Source organism: Engraulis encrasicolus, chromosome 20, assembly GCF_034702125.1.
Source record: "Engraulis encrasicolus isolate BLACKSEA-1 chromosome 20, IST_EnEncr_1.0, whole genome shotgun sequence".
In the NCBI taxonomy this organism is placed as follows: Eukaryota; Metazoa; Chordata; class Actinopteri; order Clupeiformes; family Engraulidae; genus Engraulis; species Engraulis encrasicolus.
This window is the reverse complement of record NC_085876.1, coordinates 17,598,475-17,626,073: the sequence shown is the minus strand read 5'-3', so window position 1 is coordinate 17,626,073 and position 27,599 is coordinate 17,598,475. Positions and strand designations below refer to the sequence as shown.

Below are 27,599 nucleotides of genomic sequence, written 5' to 3'. Positions count from 1 at the left end.
CAATAACCCAAAGGGTTGGAATTGTTATGTGTGAGAGGGTTTGTACTTCTGTAACTGGGGACAGTGGGGAAAAAAACAATCTGGCGTGATGTAGTAAGTGCTTTGAGTAATCAATGCAATCACAACTGGGTGCCCTGAACTAAAGGAGTTAAAAATAAGAGACCACATGACAGAGGAGACCATTTTAGGCAATCCTGCACGATCCTGCACAATCTCCGTCTGATTCCTCCCTTTTAAGTGCCACACTTTACTGATTCCGTATTTTTTGTTGGAGAGCTCCGTAACCACCTCCCAATATTCACCTCTTTACCTCTGGCCACCATTGGTGACGATGACTGATTGTTCAAAGTCTGTCATTGGCTGTTGTTGCCGATTACAAGGGCTCAACTTGTGGCTCAAACTCCAAGGGCATGACCTGGGGTTCCATGGAAGCAGCCTGGGGTTCCAAAGGTACCACCTGCGGTTCCAGAGACATGTTGAGCTCCAGAGGGACTACCTGTGGCTCCATAGATACGACCTGTGGCTCCATAGATACGACCCTTGGCACCATAGACGCAGCAGGCCGTGGTGGCTCCAGTGGCACCACTTGAGGCTCCACGGCGACGACCTCCTGGGGCTCCACAGGGATGATCTGTGGCGTTGTGACCTCCGCTGGCTGTGGTGGTGGGACCTCTTGTATGAGCTGTGGTAATACGACTGGCCGTACGGGCTCAGGCACGGGCTCTGGTGAAGGGGTGGGCACAGCTTCTGGCGTAGGCTCAGTCACAACCACGGAAACCTGGGGCGTCTGCATTCAGGAGATACAGTAGTACATGGGACGGTGTGAGCGAGAGACACACTGCTCCAGTGACATGGTGACATGACTGTTGTGCATTCTTTTAGATCAGTGTTTCTCAAACTTTTTCAGACCGAGGACCACTTTGTCCCCCCAAAAATGTTCAGGGACCGCCTGTCAACTGAATTGACAGTTGACAGGTGCTAATTTGACACTGCTAATTTCAATGCAAATCACTTGCTTTTTATCCACATTTACAAGCATGTCTTATTGTGGTGAAAATAAGACTTCAGCTATGTTTAGCTTTGTAATAATATTACAAATATAGCTTACTGCTACCTTGTCTTGGAAAAATAGAAATCCCCTCGTGGACCACTAGTGGTCCCCGCACCACACTTTGAGATCACTGTTTTAGATGGCTCTGTGCAGCTAAAGCTGCATGATCTACTGTAAGTATACAGTAAAAATCACAATGCACACACTCCTACAATGACTGAACAGGAAGCAAACTAATAGGGCTCTGGCTCAAGATCCATATGTATTAAAAGTACAAAGTTGTGTCACAGAGCAATTACCACACCTCTGTTTATCTCACACCTCAATTTAGCTACAGAGAAGACAACAAAGAGCAATGGGCCCTTTTCAAATGACACCAGTCACCTTAAAACACTTAACATTTCAATACATTCAACGCAGGTTAATTTCCATCCGATGACATAAACGAAAATCAAATCAAATCACATTTACATTCAAATCATATTTACGTCTTTGGCAGACAATGTGTCAAGGGACAACAGAAAACTTCAACTGTCCTGTCAAATAAAGTCTAAAATGGGCAAAAATGGACCATGGGATAACAGAAGAGCTTTGCAGAACACCCTACCTGAGTTGGAGTCGCTGTGACTGGCTGCGCCTGGGCAGGAGGAGTGGTCAGTATCTGAGGAACACCAGGGAGCTAAAAAAAATTACAAGAGAGGGAAATAAATGAGTTCTCAATGTTGTCATACAGTACAATAAACTGCTGCCCCATTCAGGGTTCATAATTCAAGGTCCAAACTGTGATATTTTTTGTAATTTTGCAGTGCAAGGCAAAAGTCCATATATGCAAAAGTCAACTTAACATGCCAACGGAGTGTGGAGCAATAAATACTTGCATAGCTTTTCAGAACTGTTCAGAACAAATTGCGGTGCCAGCTGATTAGCCTAGTCTCTGACCATTCAGTCTTGTCATACCAGTATACATCTGAGGAGGCGACATGCCAGCCAAACAGTCAGAGTGCGTATTAATATGTGACCTTGCCTCCTCCACTTGCCTGCTCCACTTGCTTCTCGTCATGATGACATCACTGACAATAGCATTATATTTCAATATCTTGCAAAAGCTCAATTGTAGAGTCTTTTTCTCTTTTGCAATTGGGATGGTGAATGAAAAACAGTCCCTCAAATGTTGTTGTGGCTAGGCTGACAGCTGGGAAACTTTATCGTTTTCTCCACGGAGGAGGGGCCAGGAGGCGGGACGAGGAGACAAGCGCAAGTGGAGGAGGCAAGGTCGCATATTAAGACGCACTCTATGGCTCCGGATGTTTTCCCATGGTGGACAGCACTCATTAGCCTTGGTCTCATTAGCCGCGCTTCAGCGGCCCGGGGCCGCCCGGGGCTCAGGAGAGTGGCCGGCTCGGAGCTGCCGGCCCCGGGCCATTTTTTGCCTGATCGGACTCATAGCCGACCCCAGGCACATTCAGGTACACGCCTTGTCTCTGAAACGTCAGTCGGGCACAGCCCACTTTCGCCCCAAATCACAGAAGGACAACAACAGAACAACGACAAAGAAGGAGAAGAAAATGGAACAAACTCTGCTGGAGCAGGTCGCCGTTTGGCTCGTAGCCTACGGACAAAGACGACAAGAACTGCAAAGAAAATGGCTTGCCTTTCAAGAACAGTTTTATTACATGGCAAAGTTGTCGATTCAGAAGCTGTATGGGACGCAGCGCATGTTAAGAAGACAAAGACGCATGAAAATACGAGTAGCTCGACAACTGAGAGTGAACAGAAGGAGACGTGCGAACATGCCCAGTTAATCCCCCCAATCGCGCACAGAAGCATGAGCCCCGGACATAGCGAGACATGAATGTGCAGGTAATTGAATAAGTTACCATGTGAAAGGAGACCAAATCCCGGAGACATAGCACCTTCATCAGTTGCTATAGAAAATTATGAGCCCCGGACATAGCGACACACCCCTCGTTGCGGCGTGCCACCTGTCTATTCATTCATGTTATTTCCATCCATTTGACATTAAAGCCCTTGTGTAAATTTCAAACTGTGTTTGGCGATCTGTCTGAAACGTGCGATATAGCCTACCAGACCTTCGGCGATAATAGCGCAAAAGCTAAATAAGCCGACATAAATGTCATGTGTGAGTATTTGTGAGACACTTTTTATTGGTGTCCAGTGGAAAGCATGCCAAATCACGATAATGGCACAAGAGTTGGCGGCTAAAAGCAGAAAAAAGCCGACATGACTTAGCTATGACATCCCAAGTTTAAGTGTAGTGGTGCCCATGATGCCCTGATAACAACAAAAAAGTTATGTTGGCTAAATAACTTTAAAAACACAAACAGAAGTGCCAAGGTTGCATCTTATGAAATTATGCCATAAGAAAGCCAAACACCCCAAACTAATGCTTAACCATAATTTGCCCAGAATTTAGCGATAAGTCCCCCATGCAGCCACATTATTACACGGAGGTTGACCCCGCCTCCGAGCCTCGGCGGTGCTTGATGGCCCCGGATGGCCCATCGAATTCGACGGGCCAGGGAAAGCGGCCCTTAGCCCCACAACCTGGCCCGGCGGCCATCTTTAGCACCTAGCCCCCTTTTGATGAGATCACCGTCAGCCCCCTTTTGTCCGGGCCAGCCCGGGGCTGGCCCTGCAATGAGACTAAGGCTACTAGTGTCTCACAACTCATGCTTTTACTGTACAGCACATAATGCCCCCACGTGGACTTTCCAAAATACAGTAATACAAACCAAAATTGTACAAATATCACAGACGGCTTTAGTACCATTAAAAAGTCAGAAATGATTAGAACTAATAAAATGTCCGATTACTCTGATTGCAGTGACATTAATGATTAATGTGATGCTTCCCATGTGTTTTTTCTCTTCAGGAATTTTGAGAAGGTGACATGTTTGCTGACCTGAATATCCAGCTCCCCAAGGACGCTGAGGCCGAAGAGAATGCAGACGATGCAGATGACAAACTCCACAATCAGGAACAGCACCAGAGTACCCAGGATACCGTCTATAAGCACCTATAGAGATAGAGAGATGGAGCAGAATGGAATGGAATGGAATAAAATAGAATAGCATAGAATAGAATAGCATAGAATACAATAGCATAGAATAGAATAGAATAGAATAGAATAGAATAGAAGAGAAGAGAAGAGAAAAGAATAGAATAGAATAGAAAGGTTTTATTGGCTACGTTTATATGCTGTTTTTAATTCTGAATTAATAACTCCGAAATAAATACAGTGACTCAACATTGCACTTTCTGACTTGTGAAGTGTTTACATGATGTAATCAAAGGGGATTTTTTTAAAATACAAAATTAAATGGAGTTAATGTCCCATGTAACAGAGGCCAACATCATTATATTGTAATTAGAGTACAATGAGATTTAAAGCTGCTTCATTAAGTGCACAGATACTAAATAAACGCATTTACTTTAAACTACTACACACTAACTGATATAAATAAAATAAAAAACCCCTGCAAAACCCAGTGGAGGTACACAAACAAACAGACACGTATCACTAAACAGACTTGAGAATAAAGATGAAGAGAGCAAAAACAGATGAAATTGGAAAAGTAAAGAAGACAAAAGAAATAGTGAGCAATACAAATACATTGAAAGAAACAACAAGCAATAATATAATCCCAAAGAAAGAGAAAACAATAAAAACATGACTGAACGAGAAATTGAAATCTATTGTATTTTGTCAACCTCTGCATTTACAGCTGCCCACCTGGCTTCCTCTAAACTCAGCATTATAAAACTCTATTCTAGTGACTGCAATTCTCGTCCCCCGGTCCACAGTGTCATCTGAACTCACCACAGAAAAGATCTCAAAGCGTCGGCAGTGCTCACAGTGATAGGACAGCTGGCGGAAGGGGAGGTTTTTGGAGAGGAGTCCCAGGGCAGCTGTCGTGAAGGCCAAGCTCACCAGGTGAACCCCCAGCATCGACTTCAACTGAGATACAGGAGCACAGAAAGATAATATGCACTCTTACTTATTTATTTACATTCTTTTTGGATTACACTATTGTATATATCTGAAATTATGACAGCCCGAGTATGACATCTGGCAGGCGCTTTAGGACTCTGCGTGCCCGCACTACCAGAATGAAGTACAGTTTCTATCCTACTGCCATTAGACGTCTGAACTCAATACGTCACCTGACCCCCCTCAATACGTCAGGACTCTCTATACTGTAAGATGCTCATATGGACTTATATATATTTTCTTTATTATACTGTTAATATATCTTTTATTTTGTGGCCATTTGAGGGTTGCTTGCAAACAGAATCTCACTGTATTTATATTAGAGATGCACTGGATCCAGGATAATAGGGTCTTTCACAGGATCCGGGTCTGGCATGTTACCTAAAAATCAGGATCTGGTGCATGTCTAGCCTAGGCTTTTCAGTCAGTCTTTCACAACCCCAATCACTGCATGGAGTGAAAGCCCTTTGCAAGCGGCCGTTGCAGGCAGTGTGGCAGTAAGCCAATGAGTCTAAAAAATAGTTTGAGCCAACACAATAAAAAGGGCCCACGTGTGCGAGTAGACTATATGTTTCAACCCTTTTGTAGGATCCGGTATCCGGTTCCGGATCCAGCAGGATCTTAAGCAGTGGATCCGGTATCCGGCAGGATCCTAAAAATCAGGATCCGGTGCATCTCTAATTTATATAGTGACAATAAAAGCACTCTACTCTACTACTCTACAATGTGCAATATACAGTAGACTACATACACAAGAAGTGAACTGACAGCAAAATGACTCAGTTCTGTTTTTGTTCATATTGTGAGTGAATTGCAAAAAGAACCGTCTGCTCTTTCAGGTTCCATTAGGCTTTTATGGTGTGACAATCCTGTTTTTGATCACACCTGGTCCTATAGAGCCCTCCTGATTACACCTGGTCACGAGAGTAACTTGTCAGAACTCATAAGTGAACCGTACTGATACCACGTCAATGAAGGTCTCAGTACGGTTCACTTCCAAGGGGTCTGCGTACACTTTGAAGAGTTCACATATGCACAGAAAATGCTGAGTCACAGGTCGGAGTTCACTTAAATGGCTGAAATGGACCCGGTGTGACAACCCTATAAGTGTAATCATGTAAGGAGGGCTCTAGAGGACCGGTGTGATCAAAAAGAGGACTGACACAGCATAAAAGCTTAACAGGACCAGAAAGATCAGCCGGTTCTTTTTGTAATACACTCACAATATGAACAAAAACAGAACTGAGTCATTTTGCTGTCAGTTCACCATTTGGTCCACTTAAAGAGGACTGAGTTTGTTTCACTAAAAGGGTACTATGTGTGAAAATACAGTACCCTGAGATATGACAAGTGTGACAACCAAACCCATTCTCCCCCTACTTACTTAGGTACGATTTCAGCCGGTTGAAGAGGTTACAGTTTTGGCGAGAGAGGCATCCTGCCTCATTTTCCAAGCCATTGCTATTACCCTGTATTTCTTAGATATTGATTATAGCAAGCAACTCAACTGGTGCAAGAAAAGCGGATTGAAAAACTCACCCATAGAAGAGTAGGTTTCAGTCCTGTAACTATCAAAATGGACCCGGAAACAATTATCTGCAAGAAAGGAAATAATAATTTAAAAAGTCACAACATGTAACATATGCAGACTTCAAAGATCAGACAGACAGACAGCGTCATTGAAATCAAACAGCTGGGATGGCCAATGTACACTCTGTCCACTTTATTAGGCAAACCTGTCCAACAGCTCAATGATGCAAATTTCTAATCAACCAATCCCTTGGTGGGAATTCAATGCATTTGGGCACGTAGACATGGTCAAGACGATCTGCTGCAGTTCAAATCAAGCATCAGAATGGGGGAGAAAGGTGATTTAAGTGACTTTGAGCGTGGCATGGTTGTTGTTGTTGCTAAACGGGTTGGTTTGAGTATATCAGAAACGGCTGGTTTACTGGGATAGTCTACGAATGTAGCCGTCAATAGCCCGATGCATGGAAGAATGGTGTCGCAGTGAACTTTTTTTTGTACAACCAAATTTTTTAGCGTTTCAAATGAGTGGCTGATTTTGTTAACTGTACTAAATTATTAATGTTTACTGGAATGCACCAAGTGGGCAAGTTACAGGTGTATTCTCGATAAGAGAACCGTTAGGTAAACTGCCAAACGATTCCATGGAATGGAAACGCACAGAACCTGTTCTCAACAGGAACCAGTTCTCAGTTCCCAAGCCTAGACGGGAGGTAGCCTGATTATCATCGACTTTCAAATCTCTTCGAGACTTGGTCTTACCATAACAATTAGCATTTCCCACCTCCCTTAGTTTGTGTACTCCCTGACAAAGTGGGAGGAGTTACCGTTTTTCCAGGAGCTCAGAATCGTGTTTGTATTGTTCTTGGCCAGACTAGAGGCAACCCTGAAGGTGTGGCGTCACTAGGAAGGCATGGCCTGGCTAGATGGGAGGAAGTGGATCAACTTGCAGCGAAGAAGAGCGTCTATACTAACCTCCAGAGAGATGAGCAGCAGGATTACGATGTCAGTGCGGAAGTGCAGCTCCCGGATCTGCAGCAGGTTGGAGCTCAGGCACAGGGTCAGCACACCAATGAGAAGCTGAATGGCCTGAACACAGAACACGGCACCACACACACATACACACACACACACACACACACACACACACACACACACACACACACACACACACACACACACACACACACACACACACACAGATTACTTTATTTGGGAGGACCAATAATTATTGAGAAACAATGCAGCGCTCCAACAATAGGCCTGTGAAAGTAGCAATAATGTGTCTTCTATTAATGCAAAAAGATATACTGGTCTGAAGTCTATTCAGGGGTACAAGAGGCATCTCCCCCTCCAAATATGCAGACTGACTACAACACACACACACACACACACACACACACACACACACACACACACACACACACACACACACACACGCACACGCACACACACACACACACACACACAAGCACACACACACACACGCACACACACACAGGAAATGACAACAACTATCATAACAAAAACAGAGAAACTTAAATACATAGGAAGGCAAACTCCTATTGGCTCCAGTTGTTCCCTCAAAAAGGAGGGCAATTATTATTGAGTGAACCTTCTCATATATTAAAGCTTCTCTGAACAAAAAAGGCAGCTGCAGGAAGCAGAGTTCATTTGTTGTTGCCCAGATGATCTTCAGCTGAGCATTCCCCATCACCAGGATACACAGACTCGCACATCTGTCCGCTCACACACACACACACACACACACACCAGACATTGGCTTGACATTAACTTTTTAGCTTGCTGGCGATTGTGGCTAGTGATTTTCCCAGAGTCACAAGCCATTCTGCTATTCTACTAGCGATACATTTGATATTGTTTCTTTTTAATACTGTAAATCTAACCTCAGAAGATGAGTTGCTGTTGAGTAACTGAGCTTTGTCTTGAAATTCTACAAACAATTTGTACACAAGGGGCAAAGTGCAGATTATAGGCTATTTTGATATGTCATACCATAGAATAAGCTACGTGCCAAATTGGCTAGTGACACTGAAATAAATTGTTACCAGCCACAGCCAAGTTTTACCAGCATTTGGCCGAATGGCAAGTGCCAGCGTCAAGCCCTGACACACAGTAAAGACTAAAAATCTACAATTGAAATATAATAATTCACGTCAAAGCCAAACCCAGACCTTGTCAGATACTGTCAGTTCCAGGCCCAGAATCCTGTGCATTTTTGCCAGTGTGGTCACTCACTCACCCCTGAGAAGTCTTCCTGGTCCTAAGCCATGCATGTGTATCTAATCCTGAAGGCGGTGCTCTTTCTTTGGATCAGAGAGGGATGCAGGTTCAAATCCCACCCTTTCCACTACCTATAAGTGCACTTGACTTGGGCAAGGCACTTCACTTGACAATGCTCCAGGATCTTTACCTAGGCTATTACCCTATATCAGGGGTATTCAATTAAACGTCAACGAGGGCCAGCTTTTCAGATTCCTCCCAGTAAAGGGGCCGAACGTATGTATTATAGTTGCCGAATGTCAATGAAAAAAATATGGAAGACTTCATTGAAGTGGGGGGGGGGGGATATTGTCCTCCCCCATAAAGTTTTGCATTTCTTAGATGTAATTTCCTGCATTTTAACGTCCTGTGTCCCGTTTCAGCGCTATACAGAACCCATATTTTTATCTGTAAATTCCGAAAAACGATTCTGTATTTCAAGGGGCTTGCGGGGGGCCAGAACCGCCCAAGGGCCACATCTGGCCCCAGGGCCGCCATTTGAATAGCCCTGCCCTATATCATAACAGTAAGTCACTTTGGATAAAAGCCTAAGCTAATTGTAATGTAGTTGTACATGTAAATGTAACTACAATGTAAATGCAGTTTCTCACCCCCAGCAGCTTGGGCTCCAGCCTCAGGTAGGTGTGCACCTGCTGAACCTTCAGGTCTCCGGTGGGAGGGCTGGGGGTCTGGCTATCAAGCCCCATGCTGTTGCCAGGCAGGATAGACTGGGGTACTGGGATGTACTGTGTGTGTGTGTGTGTGTGTGTGTGTGTGTGTGTGTGTGTGTGTGTGTGTGTGTGTGTGAGAGAGAGAGAGAGAGAGAGAGAGAGAGAGAGAGAGAGAGAGAGAGAGGAAACCTTAGTTAGGGATCAGGGATTAGTTAAACGCTCAAAGTGTAATGTTGAGTGTTTGGATACATGGGATGGAAAAAAGTAGCCTACAGTTGACAGATAGGAGGAAAATGCAAATGCATTCTGTTGATGAAATAGCACATAGCGTGTAATGTAAACATATTTCCAAATGATTAATATTTTCATACATTTCAACATTTTAAAAGTTAATCCTGGCATCTAAGGCACGAATCAAACCAGAATGCCAGTTTAACCACCTTTATGGCTCAGGTGTAACGAGAAAGATAGGGAATAGCCTACACAACATACCCTCGTGTCTCCAGAATCCATTGGCCTAACTGCCTGAGCAAAATATTATGGCAAAACATCTAATTGCGCAGAGATATGCCAGCTACAGTATCATGTAATGTCTGCCGTACATTCCCAGGCAAATCACGAAGCTGTATGCCATGTGACTATTTCTCTGCACACCCTTGTAAAATATAGAAAACATTTCAAGAAAAAAGATATAAGCGCGCAACACGGAGGTCGGATTCACATAGAAAGCCAAGCTATATGCACATCTGTAACTGGGGTTTTCTACAGTAAACAAGAACTATTTGGCTGAAATAGCTAAAGGTGGTCATGCCCCTGTCCTGTCAGATGGAAGCCATTTTAAACGTATCTCGCCTTACCTCACCTTCCTTCCAAATGTATCTCTCTCTGTCTCCTTAAAACGTTTTTAAGAGAAATAAACGCGCGCCCGATTTATCCCAGCACCTTGCACAGAAGACAAAATTAATGCGACGAATGGGCTTGAGCGTGCAGTGCGTGGAGTGCATGGGCCAGATTCTACCGCATTGAGTGCGGAGGATGCAGCATGCGCCGTGCCGGGATGGACCGGGGAACTTTAAGAGGCGCTGCTGCTGATGATGATGCTGCGACGCTCTGGCAACTTCCATGACTCACTTTTTTTTCTGAAGGTAGGTGCTGTCGTGTGGCTGCACGTAAGTAGAAAGGAGGAGTTTCTCCATTCACACATTCTGTTAACCGAGCTACACTGTATTTCCCTAGACCATAATGTTACCTCGTTTGAACCAGTTCATGTCGCCAAGAATATTTTTGAAGCTTGCGAAATCATTCCTTAATTTCTTACAAAGATTCGCTTACAAAGCGTATAGGCTACTTGTTATGGATGCGTCTCTCATCTTTTTATTAATATGTGGATACACAGAAACAACATTTCGCAGCATAAGGAATCATTTTCGTTTTACAAGCCAATGTGTTGGCAGTCACCACAATGTCAGAATAGCAAGGTCTGTAGGCTACAGCGAGCATCACCTTGGCGTCATTGCATGGGGTGTAGCCTATAATAACCAAAGCCGCAAAGTCAGCATTCACAAAGACCCTAGGCGTAGCCGTAGCCTGATGGTGTCAGTGTAGGCTACCAGATCCGAGGTCAAAGTATAGGATAGGCAGTGCCATTCAACACTAGCCTGGTCCTGACCACCCCATAATACTACCATTTCATTTCGTATTCATGGCAGTGTGTTTTCTGTTTTGCTCGAGATTAAATATTAAAGATCAACGGCTTAGTCTGTTATTTGAAGAGGTCCAAAAAGCAATGTAGGCCAGCTAGGCCTATTAAGATTATAAAAATGTTAATAACGATTTACAACACAATGCAGTTAGGATAGAAACATTTTTTTATTACTCCTTTTGGCAGTAAAAGTTTATAAAAAAATAAATGAACTGGATTGCACATTTGAAATGTGTATTGGATGATCAGTTTGCTGCAAAAAAAAAGCTGCATTGACATTGATCTTGCAAGTGGGATAGATTTCATTCATATCAGTGTAACACATATCAGCATCTGTCTGGAAACCCAGATAGCAGCAGGTTCTCAGACATGCTAGATGAAGTGAATTTTTAAAAATTAAAGAAATAAATAGGGCTAAATAAATAAATAAATAAATAAAAATATTGTCATATACACACGTAGCTGAACCATATGCCATTAATTGACTGATAGACCGTATTATGCATACAATATGTAGGCACACAGTGGATTTTTCAACACAAAACAACATAAAAAAAAGCAACCCCAACAAAAATCTGTTAACTTTGAACCGAACATCCTTGTGCCTTTTCTAGTGTTAAAACACGTCACAGTCAGGACTTGGATGGAGGAGGGGGGTCCACGTAAGGCAGCGCAGGGAGCATCTCTGAAGCATCCTCATCAGCGGTATCAGCAGCAGCATCAGCAGCCTCCACCACCTCCTGAAGAGAGAGAGAGAGAGCGAGAGAGAGAGAGAGAGAGAGAGAGAGGGAGAGAGAGAGAGAGAGAGAGAGAGAGAGAGAGAGAGATTCTTTATTTATGTCAGACTCATGACCCATATCAGAGAGGGGGGTGGGGGGGTGAAAGAGAGAGAGAGAGAGAGAGAGAGAGAGAGAGAGAGAGAGAGAGAGAGAGAGAGAGAGAGAGAGAGAGACAGAGAGAGAGATAGAGAAAGAGAAAGAGAGAATTAAGTGTTATGTCATTGGCGTTTAAATGCATATTTCACTGTAATCAGGGGCTGGAGAGGAAAGGTGTTGTGTTGTGTACCTCAGAAAGTCGATCATCGGCGGTTCGTTCTTGATCTGTCTTAGTTGGTAAAATTGGCAAGGAGGCCTGAGTAGATGGAGAGAGAGAGAGAGAGAGAGAGAGAGAGAGAGAGAGAGAGAGAGATAATTAACCAGAATTAAAACTAGAGAAGTCTTTCAGACGTCGCTGAAGACACTAAATAAACTTCCAAGATCTAAACAGAAGTCCAGTTGCCTACAAGAGAGATCCCAATATGTCTTGCAAGAGAGGGAGATCGAGAGACTTCACAATGTACTAAGCTAACAAGGTTATGATGAGCTCAAATGTAATAGCAGAGATCTTATAGAGAGAGATACGTCATTCTAGTTCTTTTCCGGTATCGAAGTGATGTCGGGTAAACGCCCCTTTAGGAGACCTTCAGTTAGGAGACCTTCGGAGTCTTGAGGTTGAGAATAAATGGAGTCCCCTTAGCACTGTATGGCGATAGCGCACTTCTTGTGCAAACACCTCAAAAAGAGAAGAAGGAGGGGACAACGCCCCCTTAGGAGACCCGACTTGAGCACACTCTTTTGCATTGGGTGGGCGGGGTTTGAATCCTCTTTATTACTCTAGCCTCTTAGGTAATAGGCTAAATAAATTGAGATGGCTGCCAAGGAGTACTTGACATTGACACCTTCCAGCTGGCAAAATGCTGGTAGGCTTTAACTTGTGGCAAGATACAATTTCAGTCTCACTAGTGACTTTGGCAGGTAGCTGTTGTGGAAAATGTTTGGTTGACACATCATAGTAGTTGGGCAGAGATTGTTTGTGAGAAAGTTCATGAAAAAAATATTGCTTTAGCACCTAATATTTTAGTGCTGCCGTGCCAAGATAAGATAAAATAAGATAAATACTTTATTGTCTGTTACACATGAAACAGAACACTGTCTTTTGGCATAACAAGACAAGACAATATGTTGGTGGTTGGGTAGCAGACGAGATGGAGGATTTCTTGTAGCCTATCTGTTTTTGTGCTAGTGGTAGACTACATTAGGAGCATCCTGGCGACGCCATCCTATGTACTCCACCTAAAGATTTTGGCTCCGCACATAGTCTGGCGAAACCCTCCTAGCTCGGTTCGCTCAATGCTAAGTCAATCAGGAAACAGTTGATAGTGGTGACGCAGAACTCACCGACTCAAGTTCATTACTGATTGGTTAAGGTAACTCTATTCACACTTTTGTTTTGTTACAGTATTTGTATGCTTTTGCGACACTATACCGTAACGGTCATGCTAATAAAGCACAATATGAGTTTTAATTTGAATTCGGAACGCCAATGAATTTGAATGGCAGAGTAAGATCAGACCATCTCCCACCCTCGATGGAAATGGATTCCTCTTAGCTTTCACCAGACTGTTTGACGGAGTCAACAGTCGGCTTTCGCCCAGGCTACATTAGGAGTGCATGAAGACTGAAAATTAACTCTGTGACACCAAGCTCCCATTTCTCTTAATTTAATATTGTGACGGTTCGGGTAGCATGCTTGTCCTGCACCCTGGTTTTGAGATGGATGTGCTTGCTTTTTCTTTGGTAGACATTAGGAGCACACCACCTTTTTTTTTACATTTAACCCATTGATGCCTAAAGCACCTGCAAAAAACGTCTACTGAATGCCTGAGCCATTTTTGGGAAAAGTTGTCCTGAGCCTATAGAACCTAAATATCTCAGCCTCTGAAGCACATAAAAACATGAAATAAGTTGCATTTAAACGCTTATACCCTCATCTTGCATTAAAATGTGTTCATTCAGCTCTAAAATACCAATGTTTTTAATAAAAAATATCTCAAATCTCATGCCCCGAAAGCTGCATCATACAGCTCCAGGCGCCAAAAGTCAATGTTGCGCAACACAACATCCAGCATCAATGGGTTAACTGGCTGCATTCCTTTATTAGCTGCTTTTTTGCCTTAATTTTGCGAGGATAGTGAAATAATGACAGGAAGTGAATTGAGAGAGAGAGACGGTGAAGGACCCAGGCCGGATTTGAACCCGGGTCGTCCGTGTAGTAGACAAGTGTCCGTTAACCCATTGATGCCTGATATTCCATTGCGCAACATTGGCCCTGGTGCCTGGAGCTGCATTCCGAAACATTCAGGCTCATGAGATTTGAGACAACTTTATTAAAAATCTTTGTTTGTTTGAGATGAATGAACACATTCTAATGAAAGATGAGGGTCTTAGCATTTAAATGCCTTCTTATTGCATGTTTTTATGTGCTTCAGAGGCTGAGATATTTAGGTTTTTATAAGGCAGCTTTTCTTAAAAAGGGCTCAGGCATTCAGCACCCTTTTTTGCAGGTGCCTTAGGCGTCAATTGGTTAAGCCACACGGTAGGGCCTGGCTGCAATGTGTGTAGAGTGTAGGAGTGTGGTACGGCTCACCTGGGCTCTGCCTCGGGTGAGCACCTGAAGACCAAAGAGGATGGCCACGATGCAGATCAGCAGCTCCAAGACCTCAAACACCACCAGCGTGATGACAACCCCGTCTATCAGGTACTACACACAGGAGAAAAGTAGTGTAAGTGAGGCACGCACATCCAGTAAAACAGGTGCTGGATCAAACAAACGTGCGTAAAAGAAGAAAGAAAAATCTGCACATTGTTGAGGCTGTCACCTGACGAAGACCGTCTGAGGTCGAAACGTTGTGTTCAATAAATCGGTAAGCAGCAACAGTGTGGGGATTTTTCTTTTTTGTTTTTTCAACATTTTTGTTTTTTAAATATCTTTTCAAAAGTTATTGTTGTGAGTTAAGGTGTCTGCTGATGTTGCATAACTATTGGGAATACTCAGACACAGCATCAAGAATAGTGTTCAATTTTTAATGGGTCCTTTAAAGACAAAAGACCCATAAATTGTCCATCAAATAATGTCTACCCAATGCATATTGATGTTGGTGTATGTATAATATCAATCCTATTCATTTATGAATATTTGGTACATACAGGAAATTTACCTTACAGTTCTGTTCCACTGTGTACGTGCATTTTTTGAAACAGTGTTGTTGCTTTGGAGATAAACAAGAAAAGAACGCATCTGACATTAATTAAACATGTAACAGCCAAACATCATGCAAATGACAAGTTATTTTAAAACTTATGTTTCCCGCAAAAAAGCTGTCTGTGCATGCACAATGACAATTCAGACTGAACAGCTCTACTCAGTAAAAATGTGCACTGTTCTTTTAACACTTAGAGTAGAACCAACACTATACGTTTTAAATGTAGTAACTGTCTGAAGTGCTGAATTTGACACAATACAGAAAAAAAATACTGTGTACTCCCACCTTTTGTTACTAACAGTCTGTTTTGGTTTTAGATGTATGTTTGGAATTTTAAATTATATTGCTTGTAAACATCTAGCCTGCATATTTTGGACACCAGATGGAAATTAGCCTTTGGGCTACAATCTGGCACATATATGTACATGTATGTATATGTGCATTAATGTGCAATGTCCTGAAGAAATAAATAAAAATGAAATGAAAATGACCTACTGCCACTTCCAGATCTTGCTGCATACAGTGATCGCAGTGGTGCATGTTCTGCCGGTAGGGCAGGTGGTCTGATAGAAGGGCTACGATCGCCGTGCTGAAGGCCAGGCTCACGAAGTGGAAAACCAGCGTCGCTCTGATCTGCAGGAACAAGGGGGAGGGAGGATCAAGACCATGTAGCCTAGTCTTACTGCAGCTGGGGTCGCCGGTGACCCTATTCACTTGCTGAAAATGCTTAACTACATCATAACAACATTGCTACTATGACATTACAGAGAGCCATAGTGCTGCGCTAAGGGGTTAATGTGGCCAGTGGCATGGGTGCCGCTAGGATGCCTAGGGCTAGGGTGCCACAGATTCCTAGGGCCCAAGAACTGACAGCACTGACAGGGGCCCTTAAGGGTGCCCAAAATGTGAATCTTTCATGGGGCTCAAAAGTTCTGGCAGCGCCCCTGGCCAGTGGTCACACACAGACGGTCAATGTAAAAAAAAGCATGTAGTCATAAAATGCTCATAGGGATAAAGGAAACATGAAACATGAACAGTTTACAGCAAAACACAAACCCACACACACACATATCATCTTGTCCTCCAGGTATTTTCCGATGACTTCTTTTGTAATTTGTTGGCCACAATACACATTTTGAACTTGCAAGCCTTGTGTGCGTCTCATCTCTTTTTTGACTGTTTTAGTATCACTATTTTTGGTGAGTAGTCGCACCAAGCAACACACGATTATAAGTTGAGGCGCAGACACAGTGGTGTACAGCAAAAACAGCTGAGTATGGAAGAAGGCATCATGGTACGTATTTTGATGGGAAAAATAAGTCACAATCACTATCTCACACAAGTATATTATGCATGAATGGTGTATATGGCATGAGTTTGTAGTTTTTCAAATTAGTTCAAGCAATTTTAAGTAATAGTCCTATGACTTATACAACACACATCATTAAGTGAACTGATGTTAAGCGGAACTTACAATGCAGAGGGAGGGCCGCCTGCCCGCGTGGATAAGGATCGCCCCTGAAAAGAGAGGCTGAGGAAGGAAATAGAGTTTCAGCAACTGACTGAGACTGGAATTGGTCAGATCCAAAGCACATCATATCGCACAATTTCAAGAAGGTATTTTCAGAGGGCGCTGTGGCACACACATTTGGGCTTGCATGCCCATGGGGACCCCGGTTCGAGTCCGGCCGGAGTCATTTCCTGATCCCACCCCGTCTCTCTGTCCCACTCGCTTCCTGTCACCATCTCAGACTGTCCTATCAAATAAAGGCATAAAAGCACCTAAAAAAAAAAATATATATATATTTTTTTTAAAGAAGAAGGTATTTTCAAAAACGAGAGAGCCAAATGGGATTTTTCTGATAGAGGGTATCTGTTGTAATGCAGGGGGTACAAGGAAGCTGGTTGTAGGCCTAAGGACTGGTTGTAAGAAAAGACAGTGTAATCACGATCAAAGTGAAGTCTGTCATGTATGCTATATGTTATCTGTAGTTGTAGGCCTATAGTTTGTGATGGTGGTGAGAATGAAATTCCCCTTTGAGACGATAAAATGTGTATCTATCTATCAATACTACCCCAGCTCTCTCTCTCCCCCATCATTCCCTGCCCACCTCGTTGGCTGTTCTCTCATTATACAGATAAAAAAGCCCAAACATATACTTTAAAAAAAGAGAACCGATAGACTCCATAGCCTTCTTACCGTAACTCCAACGATGAAGATGAAGGTACTGTAGGAGATGAAGAGTGGTGGATCGAGGTCGTAAGGGGTCAGCAGAGAGGTACCCAGGAACATGAATAACACTCCAACCAGGATCTGAATGAACTGGGGTGGGAAGGTGGGGACGACATTACATTACATTACATTACATTACATTACATTACATTACATTATATTGCATTTGGCAGATGCTTTATAACCAAAGCGAATTTCAAAAGAAGACATAATCATAGCCAACATCACAAGTAAATACAAAGTGCACAGGAAATATGCAGAACAACAAGTGCAGTGGCAAAGAAAGGGTTAGTTTTTTTCATATAAATAAAGAGTACACACACAACACACACACATATACACACACATCATGTCAACAGTCTGTGTGTGTATGTGTGTGTGTGTTGGGTGACAAGGTGTTCGCTGTCAACTGTAAATCCTCTTCTTTTGATTTCTTCCCCTTTTTTGGTGACATGATGTCTTCCAGTGTCAGGTTGGAGTGTGCCCTCTGTTGTTTATGTCCTGGTTGAAGCTGCTAGCTGGTGGCCCAGCTCTTGTCTGGTGGTAGCAAAAATGCTGGTATAGGTCCTGGTGTTGACTGCCAGACAAAAGTCAGTTGTTAGTTGGTGGTCACTACTAGTTAGATGCCTGGGAACCGGCCTGGTGGCAGCTGCTAGCAGGGAGTCTGAATCCGACCTAATGGTTGCTAGCTGTAGCCACTAGCATGGATCCAGCCCGATGGTAGTTTCTTGCTTCAAATGGAATGGTCTTGTGACCTTGTGTCCTCCACTTGTGCTTGTGGCCTCTTACCAGGAAGTAATACGTCATGATGACATCACTGACAACAGAATTATTAGGGCTGGAACATTAACGCGTTAATGTCGATTAATTAATCACGCGATTCGATTAATTAACTAACATAATTAAAAAAATAATCGCAGTATAATATAGCTACAATACATAGTTCCGGATTAGACCAGTGGAGGGCAATATTACACCTGATGGTGAACAGCCTGCTGAAATTGAGAAGAGTTCTCTCTTCTTTTAAAAATGAATAATATTTTTAGATGAAGCTTATTTATTGTAATTATTCAAAATCCATGTGATTTTTTTTTCACTGTTCTCAAGTTAGATATTTAAATGCGATTAAAATGTGATTAATTCGATTAATTAATTCCAAAGCCTATAGATTAATTCGATTAAAAATTTGAATCGAGTCCCAGCCCTAAGAATTATATTTCAATATCTCGCAAAAGCTCAACTGTAAAGTCATTTTCTCATTTTCAAACTGGATGGTGAATGAAGAATAGTCCCCCCAAAATGGTTGTGGCTAGGCTGACAGTGGGGAAACTTAATTGTTTTCTCCACAGAGGCGGGGCATCAGCAACATGTGAGGCCACAAGCAAAAGTGAAGGACGCAAAGGTCACAATTTGGAATGCACCCTCTGGGTCTCTGGCACCATCTCATTATCTAATCTCCTGTCCTCGCCTTGTGCCTCCATTGGAGGAAACAATACCCCCGCCCCTGTCAACATCTCGATTGCAAATGAGAAAATAACCAATTCAATTGGGCTTTTGTGAGATATTGAATTACACTCATTGTCAATGACGTCTTGCGACATCATCACAAGGCCACAAAAGCACAAGGGAGTTCGGAAGATAACATTTTGAAATGGATCCTCTGTGGATGGAAATGGATCCCCTTTCTTGAAAGAGAAATAACAAAAAAACCATGCACAAATTCCTAAACCAACTTGCAATTGTTCATAACAGAATGGCATACAGTATATTGCTTTCATCATATGTCAACTGTCTTAGTATGTCTCAACCTAATAATGCACAGTTCAGACAGTGGAACGCTAATAGTCATTGAAAAGACTTTACTACCATAATACTATACTACTATTCCAGCCCAATACATTATGAGTTGGCCCTTGACGATGGCAACAGCAAATTTATAACAGGGGCCATGCCTTAACCAGTATCTCCGCGCTTCTTTGCAAATGGTCATGAGCAGTAGGCCCTAAGTTACAGGCAGACTACAGTAAAAACAATGAGCACCCATTTAGTATTGTCCAAATAAATAAGATCTTGCTAATCTAAACCGAATCGACTGAGGGAGAAGACAGGTTGACACTCTGTATTCATAACAGACATTACAACGATGTGGCCATCTCATGTTACAGTACTAATGCCTCTTTTCCACTGCCGGTTTTCTGGTAGGCCTACAGCTCGAAGTAGCATGACTCGGCCGCCACTTTTTGCTTTTCGAATAGGCACGACATAGCTCAATAGTAAAGCAAAAAGTGGTGTCCGAGTTGTGCCGTATCGAGCTGTAGGCCTACCAGAAAACCGGCAGTGGAAAAGAGGCATACTGTAAGTACACTATAGAAACAAGAAGCACCCATGATGCCAGCATTTCAGCTCGTTTATTTCAAAAACAGTCATGAGCAGAGCATGAGGTTGTGGACACAGGGCAAGAAGTAGGCAACATTACATAGAAACAGCAGTCAGTATGGTGACAACAGGCAGACGACACCACAAATTCTCAGAAACACAATCAAGTGTGGGCAGACATGGGTGAGCGGTTAGGGCGTCAGACTTGCATCCCAGAGGTTGCCGGTTCGACTCCCGACCCGCCAGGTTGGTGGGGGGAGTAATCAACCAGTGCTCTCCCCCATCCTCCTCCATGACTGAGGTACCCTGAGCATGGTACCATCCCACCGCACTGCTCCCCATGGGGCACCACTGAGGGCTGCCCCCTTGCACGGGTGAGGCATAAATGCAATTTCGTTGTGTGCAGTGTGCAGTGTTCACTTGTGTGCTTTGGAGTGCTGTGTCACAATGACAATGGGAGTTGGAGTTTCCCAATGGGCTTTCACTTTCACTTTTCGCTTTCAATTGTGCCAAACCTCATCCCTAAAATTATGTGCAAGGAGGTGCTTCACGCTGTAAAGTTAAAATGTTGACGACCCCAATCACTAATATTTAGGGCCAAGGAAGGAAAACTTCAACCCAACCCAAATACCTAATTTATCTTGTAAGCTTATCTTTCATTGGGTGAGTATGTGTGGTGTGGTGGACATTGTAAAGGTTGTTGGCCTCTAATGACATGCACCACAATCAGAAGACAACAGGTACAGTATCTCACAAAAGGCAGTGCATCCTTCACAGATATTTAATTAGGCCTTGGCCTATATCTTTTTATGGGACAGCACTGAAGAAACAACACTTTGACGCAACAAAAGTAGTCCGCATAAAGTTTAAAACTTCGTCATTGGCAAAATTTGCAGGTTTTCAGTGTTGTCAAGAACATGCCCCAAGTGGGCACTGCACATTTGAGGCTGACAATCTTGGCCTAAAATACACACTACAGACCCACGCCCAATAAAAAGTAAGCCTTGAATATACACTGCGTGCAGAATTAGGCAAACAGGTTTTTCGGCCATATCTTCCATTTTATGGATATCCAGTACATATTTTCCAACTCCAACGTGTAGTGGATCTAAGCAGTCCAGGTAATGCACATTAGTGCATGAATGTGTTTGGATGAGAGAGGGTTTGAATAAAGGAGCCCAACACCCTATATCAGGTGGGCTGTTGGCTTTGTAACAGCACATTTGATAGTTCTGTTATCACTTGACCAATGCCTTGGCAATTACACAACAGCTTCTTTCCTCTGGAAGGCTAAAATTGTGAGTTTGTTGAATCCCTTTTGTGGCCAATTTCCCCAGAGGGTAACAAAGATAACTAATAATTGTGCACACCTGATTTGCGGTGTTGGGCTCCTTAGAGCACACCCTCTCACTATACAAACGTGCATTAGGCCTACATGTAATACTTTAATCCAATAGGTTTTCATGCTCATATCAGATAGAGGTGCAAATAGGGTCTGCCCTATATGCATATGGATGATACGATCAAAACACTTTTTGCCAAATAATTCTGCATGCAATGCATAACAATCTTGACCCTTCTACAACTAAAGGAATTACATAATTGCCCTACTCTAACTCAGTGAGTAGCCTAACTCACCCCAAGTGTGATGGGTTCCACTCGCATGAAGCCTTGGACCTGTCTCCTGGTGAGTCCACCGGGAGGGTTGGCATCCTGGGTCTCAGTGCCCATTCTGTAGGCTACCTGAACAGAAAGGAGAGTGCAGCAGCGGGGCTGGGTGGTTGGTTGTAGTGACGAAGGGACGTGGAGGAGAGGGAGACATTTGGTGTACTGTATCTTGGATTTGCTTTTTTTTTTATCAGAAAATGAGAGGACAGTTAAGCAATTGAATGGTGCTGATAGTGATAAGAAGGCTAGGCCTACGCATAAAAGCACGCCAGAACCAGAAATTGCTCATATAATGTAACACAAAATATTATTATCTCTTTGAATGCACATCTTGGCTACTCTTCAACATGAACATGCATTCCACCCATTCACAGTGATGGTGAAGGCTAATTTATCTCGGATGGGCAGTGTAAACTAAAGTGAAAAGATGGCAGTATCCCAGACCTACTCGGCGAATCGCGCTCAGACGAGAATAATAATAAAAAAAATGCATGGATGATCCAAGGATGCTCGGGCAGTCCTAGGTACACATGCTGCAAAAACTATTCCTACCTGAAGTGTTCAATATCGGACGAGATGTTTTCAGCTATTCCAACCGGCCACGACCCTTTAACAATTATAGGACGCCAAAAACTTACATCGATGGGTGTGAGCGGATGAGGACAGAGGGACCGCTCTGTACCGCATAGAGGACGGAGGCTGCGCGCCTAGCGCATGTGCGCCAGCGTTGCAGCCCAATGGCTGCAGTCTATTGGGTCTAGTCCACCGGCTGCTCTGGCAACTTCCTTGACTCATGATATTTTAAGACTCCGTCGCCCAACAGAATTCGCTATGTCATCAATTATACAATACTAGCTGTAAATGTTTCACCGGATATGAAGGAATTCTCTACAAGCCTGGCACAACAGCTCAGACGTTCATGGGACATAATTTCTGGGGTTAAGATAGAAAAATAAAATAAATCGAAGCACCGAAGAAAAGGGATGCATTTTATGCATGATAGCATATTTGGGTTGAAAAAGACCATTAGGCTTTCTTCAGACATATTCTCCACAAAAAGCTCCATCCAGAGAAATTGCTACATCTCTGAATGCGCGCAGCACCTCAAGGGCACAGGTTCAAGTGGTAGCCCACGGCATGTCATGTGCACACCGTCTTAAAGCTAACGTCGACCACAATCAGCGCTATTGACTAATACTCAAGAGCACCAAAGTTCGTCTACTTTCCACATCACCGGCACAATAAACATTATTGGAATGAACCATACACATAACAAGTTAATGCATGCAGTAGTTCTCAGTGTAGGGTACAACTCCTTGATGAGTCTGCCATCTGCTGGAAAACAAAGGCATGACACTTCAGAATGGTGTGGGTTGTAAAAGGTGAAGGACAGCATTTTTTTTTATTAATTAAACACAGATAAACACTGTATAAAAATAAAGACAAAATAAATCTTTAGACACATCAGTGGTCCGTAGAATTTGATCTGTACCCCACTTGTTCAGATGCATTTGGCATCCAGACGTTATTCATTGAACCAAAAAGTACACAATGTGCAGTTTGCAACAGTCTAAGCATTCCTCTTTGGCAATCTCACATCTTACAGGTGAAGTTTCATATTCACAGATTTTCTTTCCAGTCTATACCTTGATTTCAAAACATTGTCAAGAGTAGAATACACCAGACCAAATTCATCATTCATCAATGATTCTACTGGACATCGCTACCCTCTCCTTAAAATGTAGTACCGATTTCAGAGCAGCGCGATAAGAGAATTTTAAAAAGTTGATAGCATAGTTCAGTGACAGGCAGCCTGGACCCATAAGATAAAATCCAGTGCCACACATCCCACCTGGTTTTACCTGTCCAATTCAAACAGACGATCATTCAACCACGCAATCACCTGGTTGATAGGACCGGACAAACCAGGTGATCTGAAATATGCGGCATTGGTAGAGTAATGAATCCAGATTGGCCATCAGTGGCATAGCTTCTACAGTGGTAAACACCTCCCCATGTACCAATACAGAGGCCAGTAAGATATAGGGTGCATTCTAATATGCGACCTTCCGTCCTCCACTTGGGCTTGTGGCCTCACATTTTGCTGATGCCCTGCCTCTGTGGAGAAAACAATGAAGTTTCCCCACTGTCAGCCTAGCCAAAACATTTTTTTGGGAAATAATTCTTCATTTACCATCCGGTTTGCAAATGAAAAAATGACTTTACAATTGAGCTTTTGCGAGATATTGAAATAGAATGTTGTTGTCAGTGATGTCATCATGACATATTACTTCCTGGTACAAGGCTTCAAGCACAAGTGGAGGACGCAAGGTCACATATTGAAACACACTCCATGGATTCTCATGACCTTTAAGGGTAAACCAGATCAATGGATAGGTAAAAAAGAAGAATGAAACAGTGCAGTTGAATACATTGCAGAGAATTAACATTGGCAACAGAGATGAAAGACTTTAAATAATCGAAAATAAATTCATTAATTTGAAAAGTGGTCACACTGTGGCTGTTTGTTTAACTGATGACAGTTTAAGAGGAAAGACTCCCCTTTCTATGATGCCTCAGGAAATACCTGTAGAAGGAAATGGTTGTGCCATTGAAATGTTATGACTCAAAGTGCAGTTTAGTTTGACGAAGGGCAAGTGGTTTCATGTACACAGTATTGTCCAACAGCTCTCTTTCTATTTCAATATTTCAATACAAGAATCGATTCTCTTGGCATAGGAATGATGATTATGGTAGCACAGTACCAGTATGCATGTTGGGTATGCTTTCTTTACCAACGTTTAATTCAACTTTTTAAAGGTGCACTGTGTAAGATTGTGGCCAGAGTAGGTATTGCACCTATGCTGCTTATTGAAACTGTGCTGCTTACACAACTATTTACGGAGTAATAACCTAGTATGACCAAAGTACAGTAATCTTTGCAGCTAAAAATGGATATTTCTAGAAATTCAAAACAGAGGACGGAGACGATCCAATTTTCCCAGTCATAATGACTAGCACTACTTAGAATTTGATGGTGGGGGTAAGTGTTTGTGTAAAAGGTAACATTTGTGACTGGGCAGCATGAATTGTGGAAATGAACTACGAAAAAATATACACAGTGCACCTTTAAAAGAGAGACCCTGGCTGGTCTTACCATACCCTTGTACCCAGTGGTGTAGTGGGGATTTTTAAAGTGGGAGTACGCGATTTGGGACGTCATCAATTAATTGGGTAACTTATCATGTCAACCCCATTTTTGTATTGAAACATGGGCAGAATTTTTTAATTTTTAAATACTGCGCATCCCCACGTACCACGCCCACTACGCCCCTGCTTGCACCAATTTTAATTGTATTGCAGGTCTGGAGCAACCAAATTAGCTTTTTTCACAGGGACGCAAGACAAGGTCCATTTTGATGCAGAGCAGGTACGGTATATACAACTTCCGGTAAGTCAATGCCTGATGTCCCGTGAAAAAGGCCTATTGAAAAACAATGAGTGATGGGAGGGTTGTACTCCATTGAAGATTGGAAATTGTGTCTTTTGTCCAATCGCTAACATTTGGTCTTCACATACTGTAATCTAGCCTGGTTCTCAAAAGACAGTCAGTGTGTAGCTTCGACGCCCCCTGGTGGAGCAGAGCTACACACAGCTCTGCACCACCAGGGGGCGCCAAAGCTACACACACACCGTCTGGTTGTCCCATGTTTGTCTCTCTTCCCCCCTCCCCATCCCTCCCCAGTAAGACCAGAAGACCCAACCCAGATGTAAAGTGTAAAGGAAATGTAAATCGACCGGAAGTTTACAGGTGGCAAGACCAGGCTAGTACCGTACAGGGACACCTCTGTATCTGAGTAATGCAGACACACAGTAGAGCACAGCACACACTGCCTACCTGCTGCCAATCACATATACATTCATCTCTTAAACTCCTCTTCTTTCATCAAACACTTAACTTACGTTTAAATATGTACGCGCACAGAATGTACACAGGTATTCAAAGCAAAACAAAACAATAACATCCTTCACGATTTCCTTCAGTCGTCCACCACTCCCCCCGTTGGTTGTAGAAAGAGATAGATTTAGAAATCAGCATTGGGAAGACATGGTGCAGGGTCCAGTCACTTTTTAGAGTCACTCTGTGAAATAAAAAAATGTTTTACCCCTGCACCACACCATCTTGGTTGTTTGTTGCAGCGGGGGTTTATGTTTAGAAAAAGTGTGTATTTGTGCATGTGTGCGCACATGTCTGAAGTCTGACACAGGATGATTATGATGGTGAGTGTGTGTGTATGTGTGTGTGTGTGTGTGTATGCGCGTTTACAGGGGGTTGTCTTGTGGGAATGACAAAGTTGATGGCAACAGCTTGTGGCACTGGCCCTCATCATTCACCCAGTCGGCTCCTCTGGCCCGCCCATTAAACTGCATCGTTTTCCCCTCCGAATGCTTGTGCGGTCCAATCGCTGCCAGTCATTCGACATATTGATTAGCCAACGTGGGGGAAAAAAAGCAATTTCATGGGCGGGCGGCGGCCCAGAATTGCCGACCGGATCTATATGGGCGTGTTGGGCAGATGGCCATTGGAGCCGCTCCCCACTCCGTTACACAGGGTCACCGCCCCCTTCCCATTACTGTGCGCCTTCCCGTGGCGCTTGGCTTTCCCCGGCGACGCCCTGAGAGCCTCCCTCTCCTGCGGGGTGGACGTGCCCGTACCCGTACCCCCCACTACGGAGGCCGGGCTGCCACCGCCCCTCTCGGCGGGGTCTCGTGCTCGCGCCGTGCAGGCTGCCTGGGGGGCGGTGCGGCTACGGCAGCGTTGCCTAAAGCCGTACAGAGCCAGGGTGAGGAGCACGCTCAGGCACAGCACCAGGAACACTGACACCACCACCAGCTCTTGCAGGTAGCATCGCGCGTTGGTCTGCAGCTGGTGCTCCCCGCCCCCGACGCCTGCTGCTCCTGCTCGAGCGTCTCCCCTGCCAGGAGCCGAACTGCCGACGCCACGTGCTTTCGTCGTCGCCGTCTCGGCGGACAGCCCGGGGAGCCAGAATGTGAAGTTCATGCCGCTCTTGAAAAGTGTCGGTATGAAAGCTGTCGGTGTCGGCACTGCCTCGCGACCTCTGTTGCCTCCTTGCCCCACCGTCCTCCGTGGGCCCCAGGTGGATGTGTGGGATGGTCCTCTACCGCCGCGGCCGCCTCTTCCTGGTGATGATGTGGGCCGGCGGGGCGGTGTGGTGCGTACGGGCGTGCTGCTGCTGCTGCTACTACCAGCACCTCCATCGGCAGGCTGGCTGGTGGTCAGTCCCCCCGCATTGCTCTTCTGCTTCACCTGGTAGACGGCCAGCACCTGATTTGATTTGATATTGAAAAAGAAAGAGAAAAAAACTAACCAACCCTTCTTTGCATCTGCACTTGTTGTTTTGTATATTTCCTGTGCACTTTGTATTTGCTAGTGATGTTGGCTATGATTAGGTCCTCTTTTGAAAGTCGCTTTGGTTATAAAGCGTCTGCCAAACGCAATGTAATGTAATGTAATGTAATAATATTGTTTATTGACACTGCATTAGATGAATAAAACTAAATAAACAAACAAAATGTTGATGATGTACCTTTGCACAAATGTAAAAAGGACAACAAAAAAGCACAACAGCAACTTATTTTCATTGTGGTCAATATAAATATGGCTATTAGTGATTACAAATTCTTTTGCTGATCAGAATAGATCAAATCCGAACACTTGCAGTAAGAGGCTACATACTGTAACTAAGTCGCTTTGGATAAATGCGTCTGTGAAGTGCAATGTAATGCACCGTAAATGCGCTACAATTCAAAGGCAGAATCAATGTGTAATGTAATGCAGCGTAAATGCAGGACAATTCAAAAGCAGGATCAATGCACTGTGAATGCAGTACAATTCAAAGGTAGGATCAACGTGTAATGTAATGCAGCGTAAATGCAATACAATTCAAAGGTAGGATCAATGTGTAATGTAATG

General features: G+C 43.6%; 3 protein-coding genes across 4 annotated transcripts in view; all 3 read right to left on the bottom strand.

The window, feature by feature from the left end:
- Positions 1-373: 373 nt before the first annotated feature.
- LOC134436826 (uncharacterized) lies at positions 374-9,580 on the bottom strand. Its single transcript, XM_063186176.1, has 7 exons — positions 9,485-9,580; positions 7,566-7,679; positions 6,603-6,659; positions 4,806-5,030; positions 3,975-4,088; positions 1,659-1,730; positions 374-787 (listed from the first exon to the last, which is right to left on the bottom strand). The coding sequence occupies exons 1-7, from the start codon at positions 9,578-9,580 to the stop codon at positions 374-376; spliced, it is 1,092 nt and encodes a 363-aa protein (XP_063042246.1).
- A 1,884-nt stretch (positions 9,581-11,464) lies between these two features.
- On the bottom strand, positions 11,465-21,667 carry LOC134436825 (uncharacterized). Its single transcript, XM_063186175.1, has 8 exons — positions 21,575-21,667; positions 17,528-17,650; positions 16,802-16,858; positions 15,823-15,960; positions 15,283-15,333; positions 14,712-14,825; positions 12,312-12,377; positions 11,465-11,986 (listed from the first exon to the last, which is right to left on the bottom strand). Exons 1-8 carry the CDS (start codon positions 21,665-21,667, stop codon positions 11,879-11,881), a joined length of 750 nt encoding a protein of 249 aa, XP_063042245.1. The 3' UTR covers positions 11,465-11,878.
- Positions 21,668-22,683: 1,016 nt separating this feature from the next.
- Positions 22,684-27,599, bottom strand: part of sema4ab (sema domain, immunoglobulin domain (Ig), transmembrane domain (TM) and short cytoplasmic domain, (semaphorin) 4Ab) — a 66,149-nt gene continuing 61,233 nt past the window's right edge. For both annotated transcript variants that reach the window (XM_063185518.1, XM_063185519.1), the window contains exon 16: positions 22,684-26,951. In XM_063185518.1, coding sequence (XP_063041588.1) covers positions 26,160-26,951 — 792 coding nt within the window. In that variant the 3' untranslated portion in view covers positions 22,684-26,159. The remainder of the gene's footprint in view (positions 26,952-27,599) is intronic.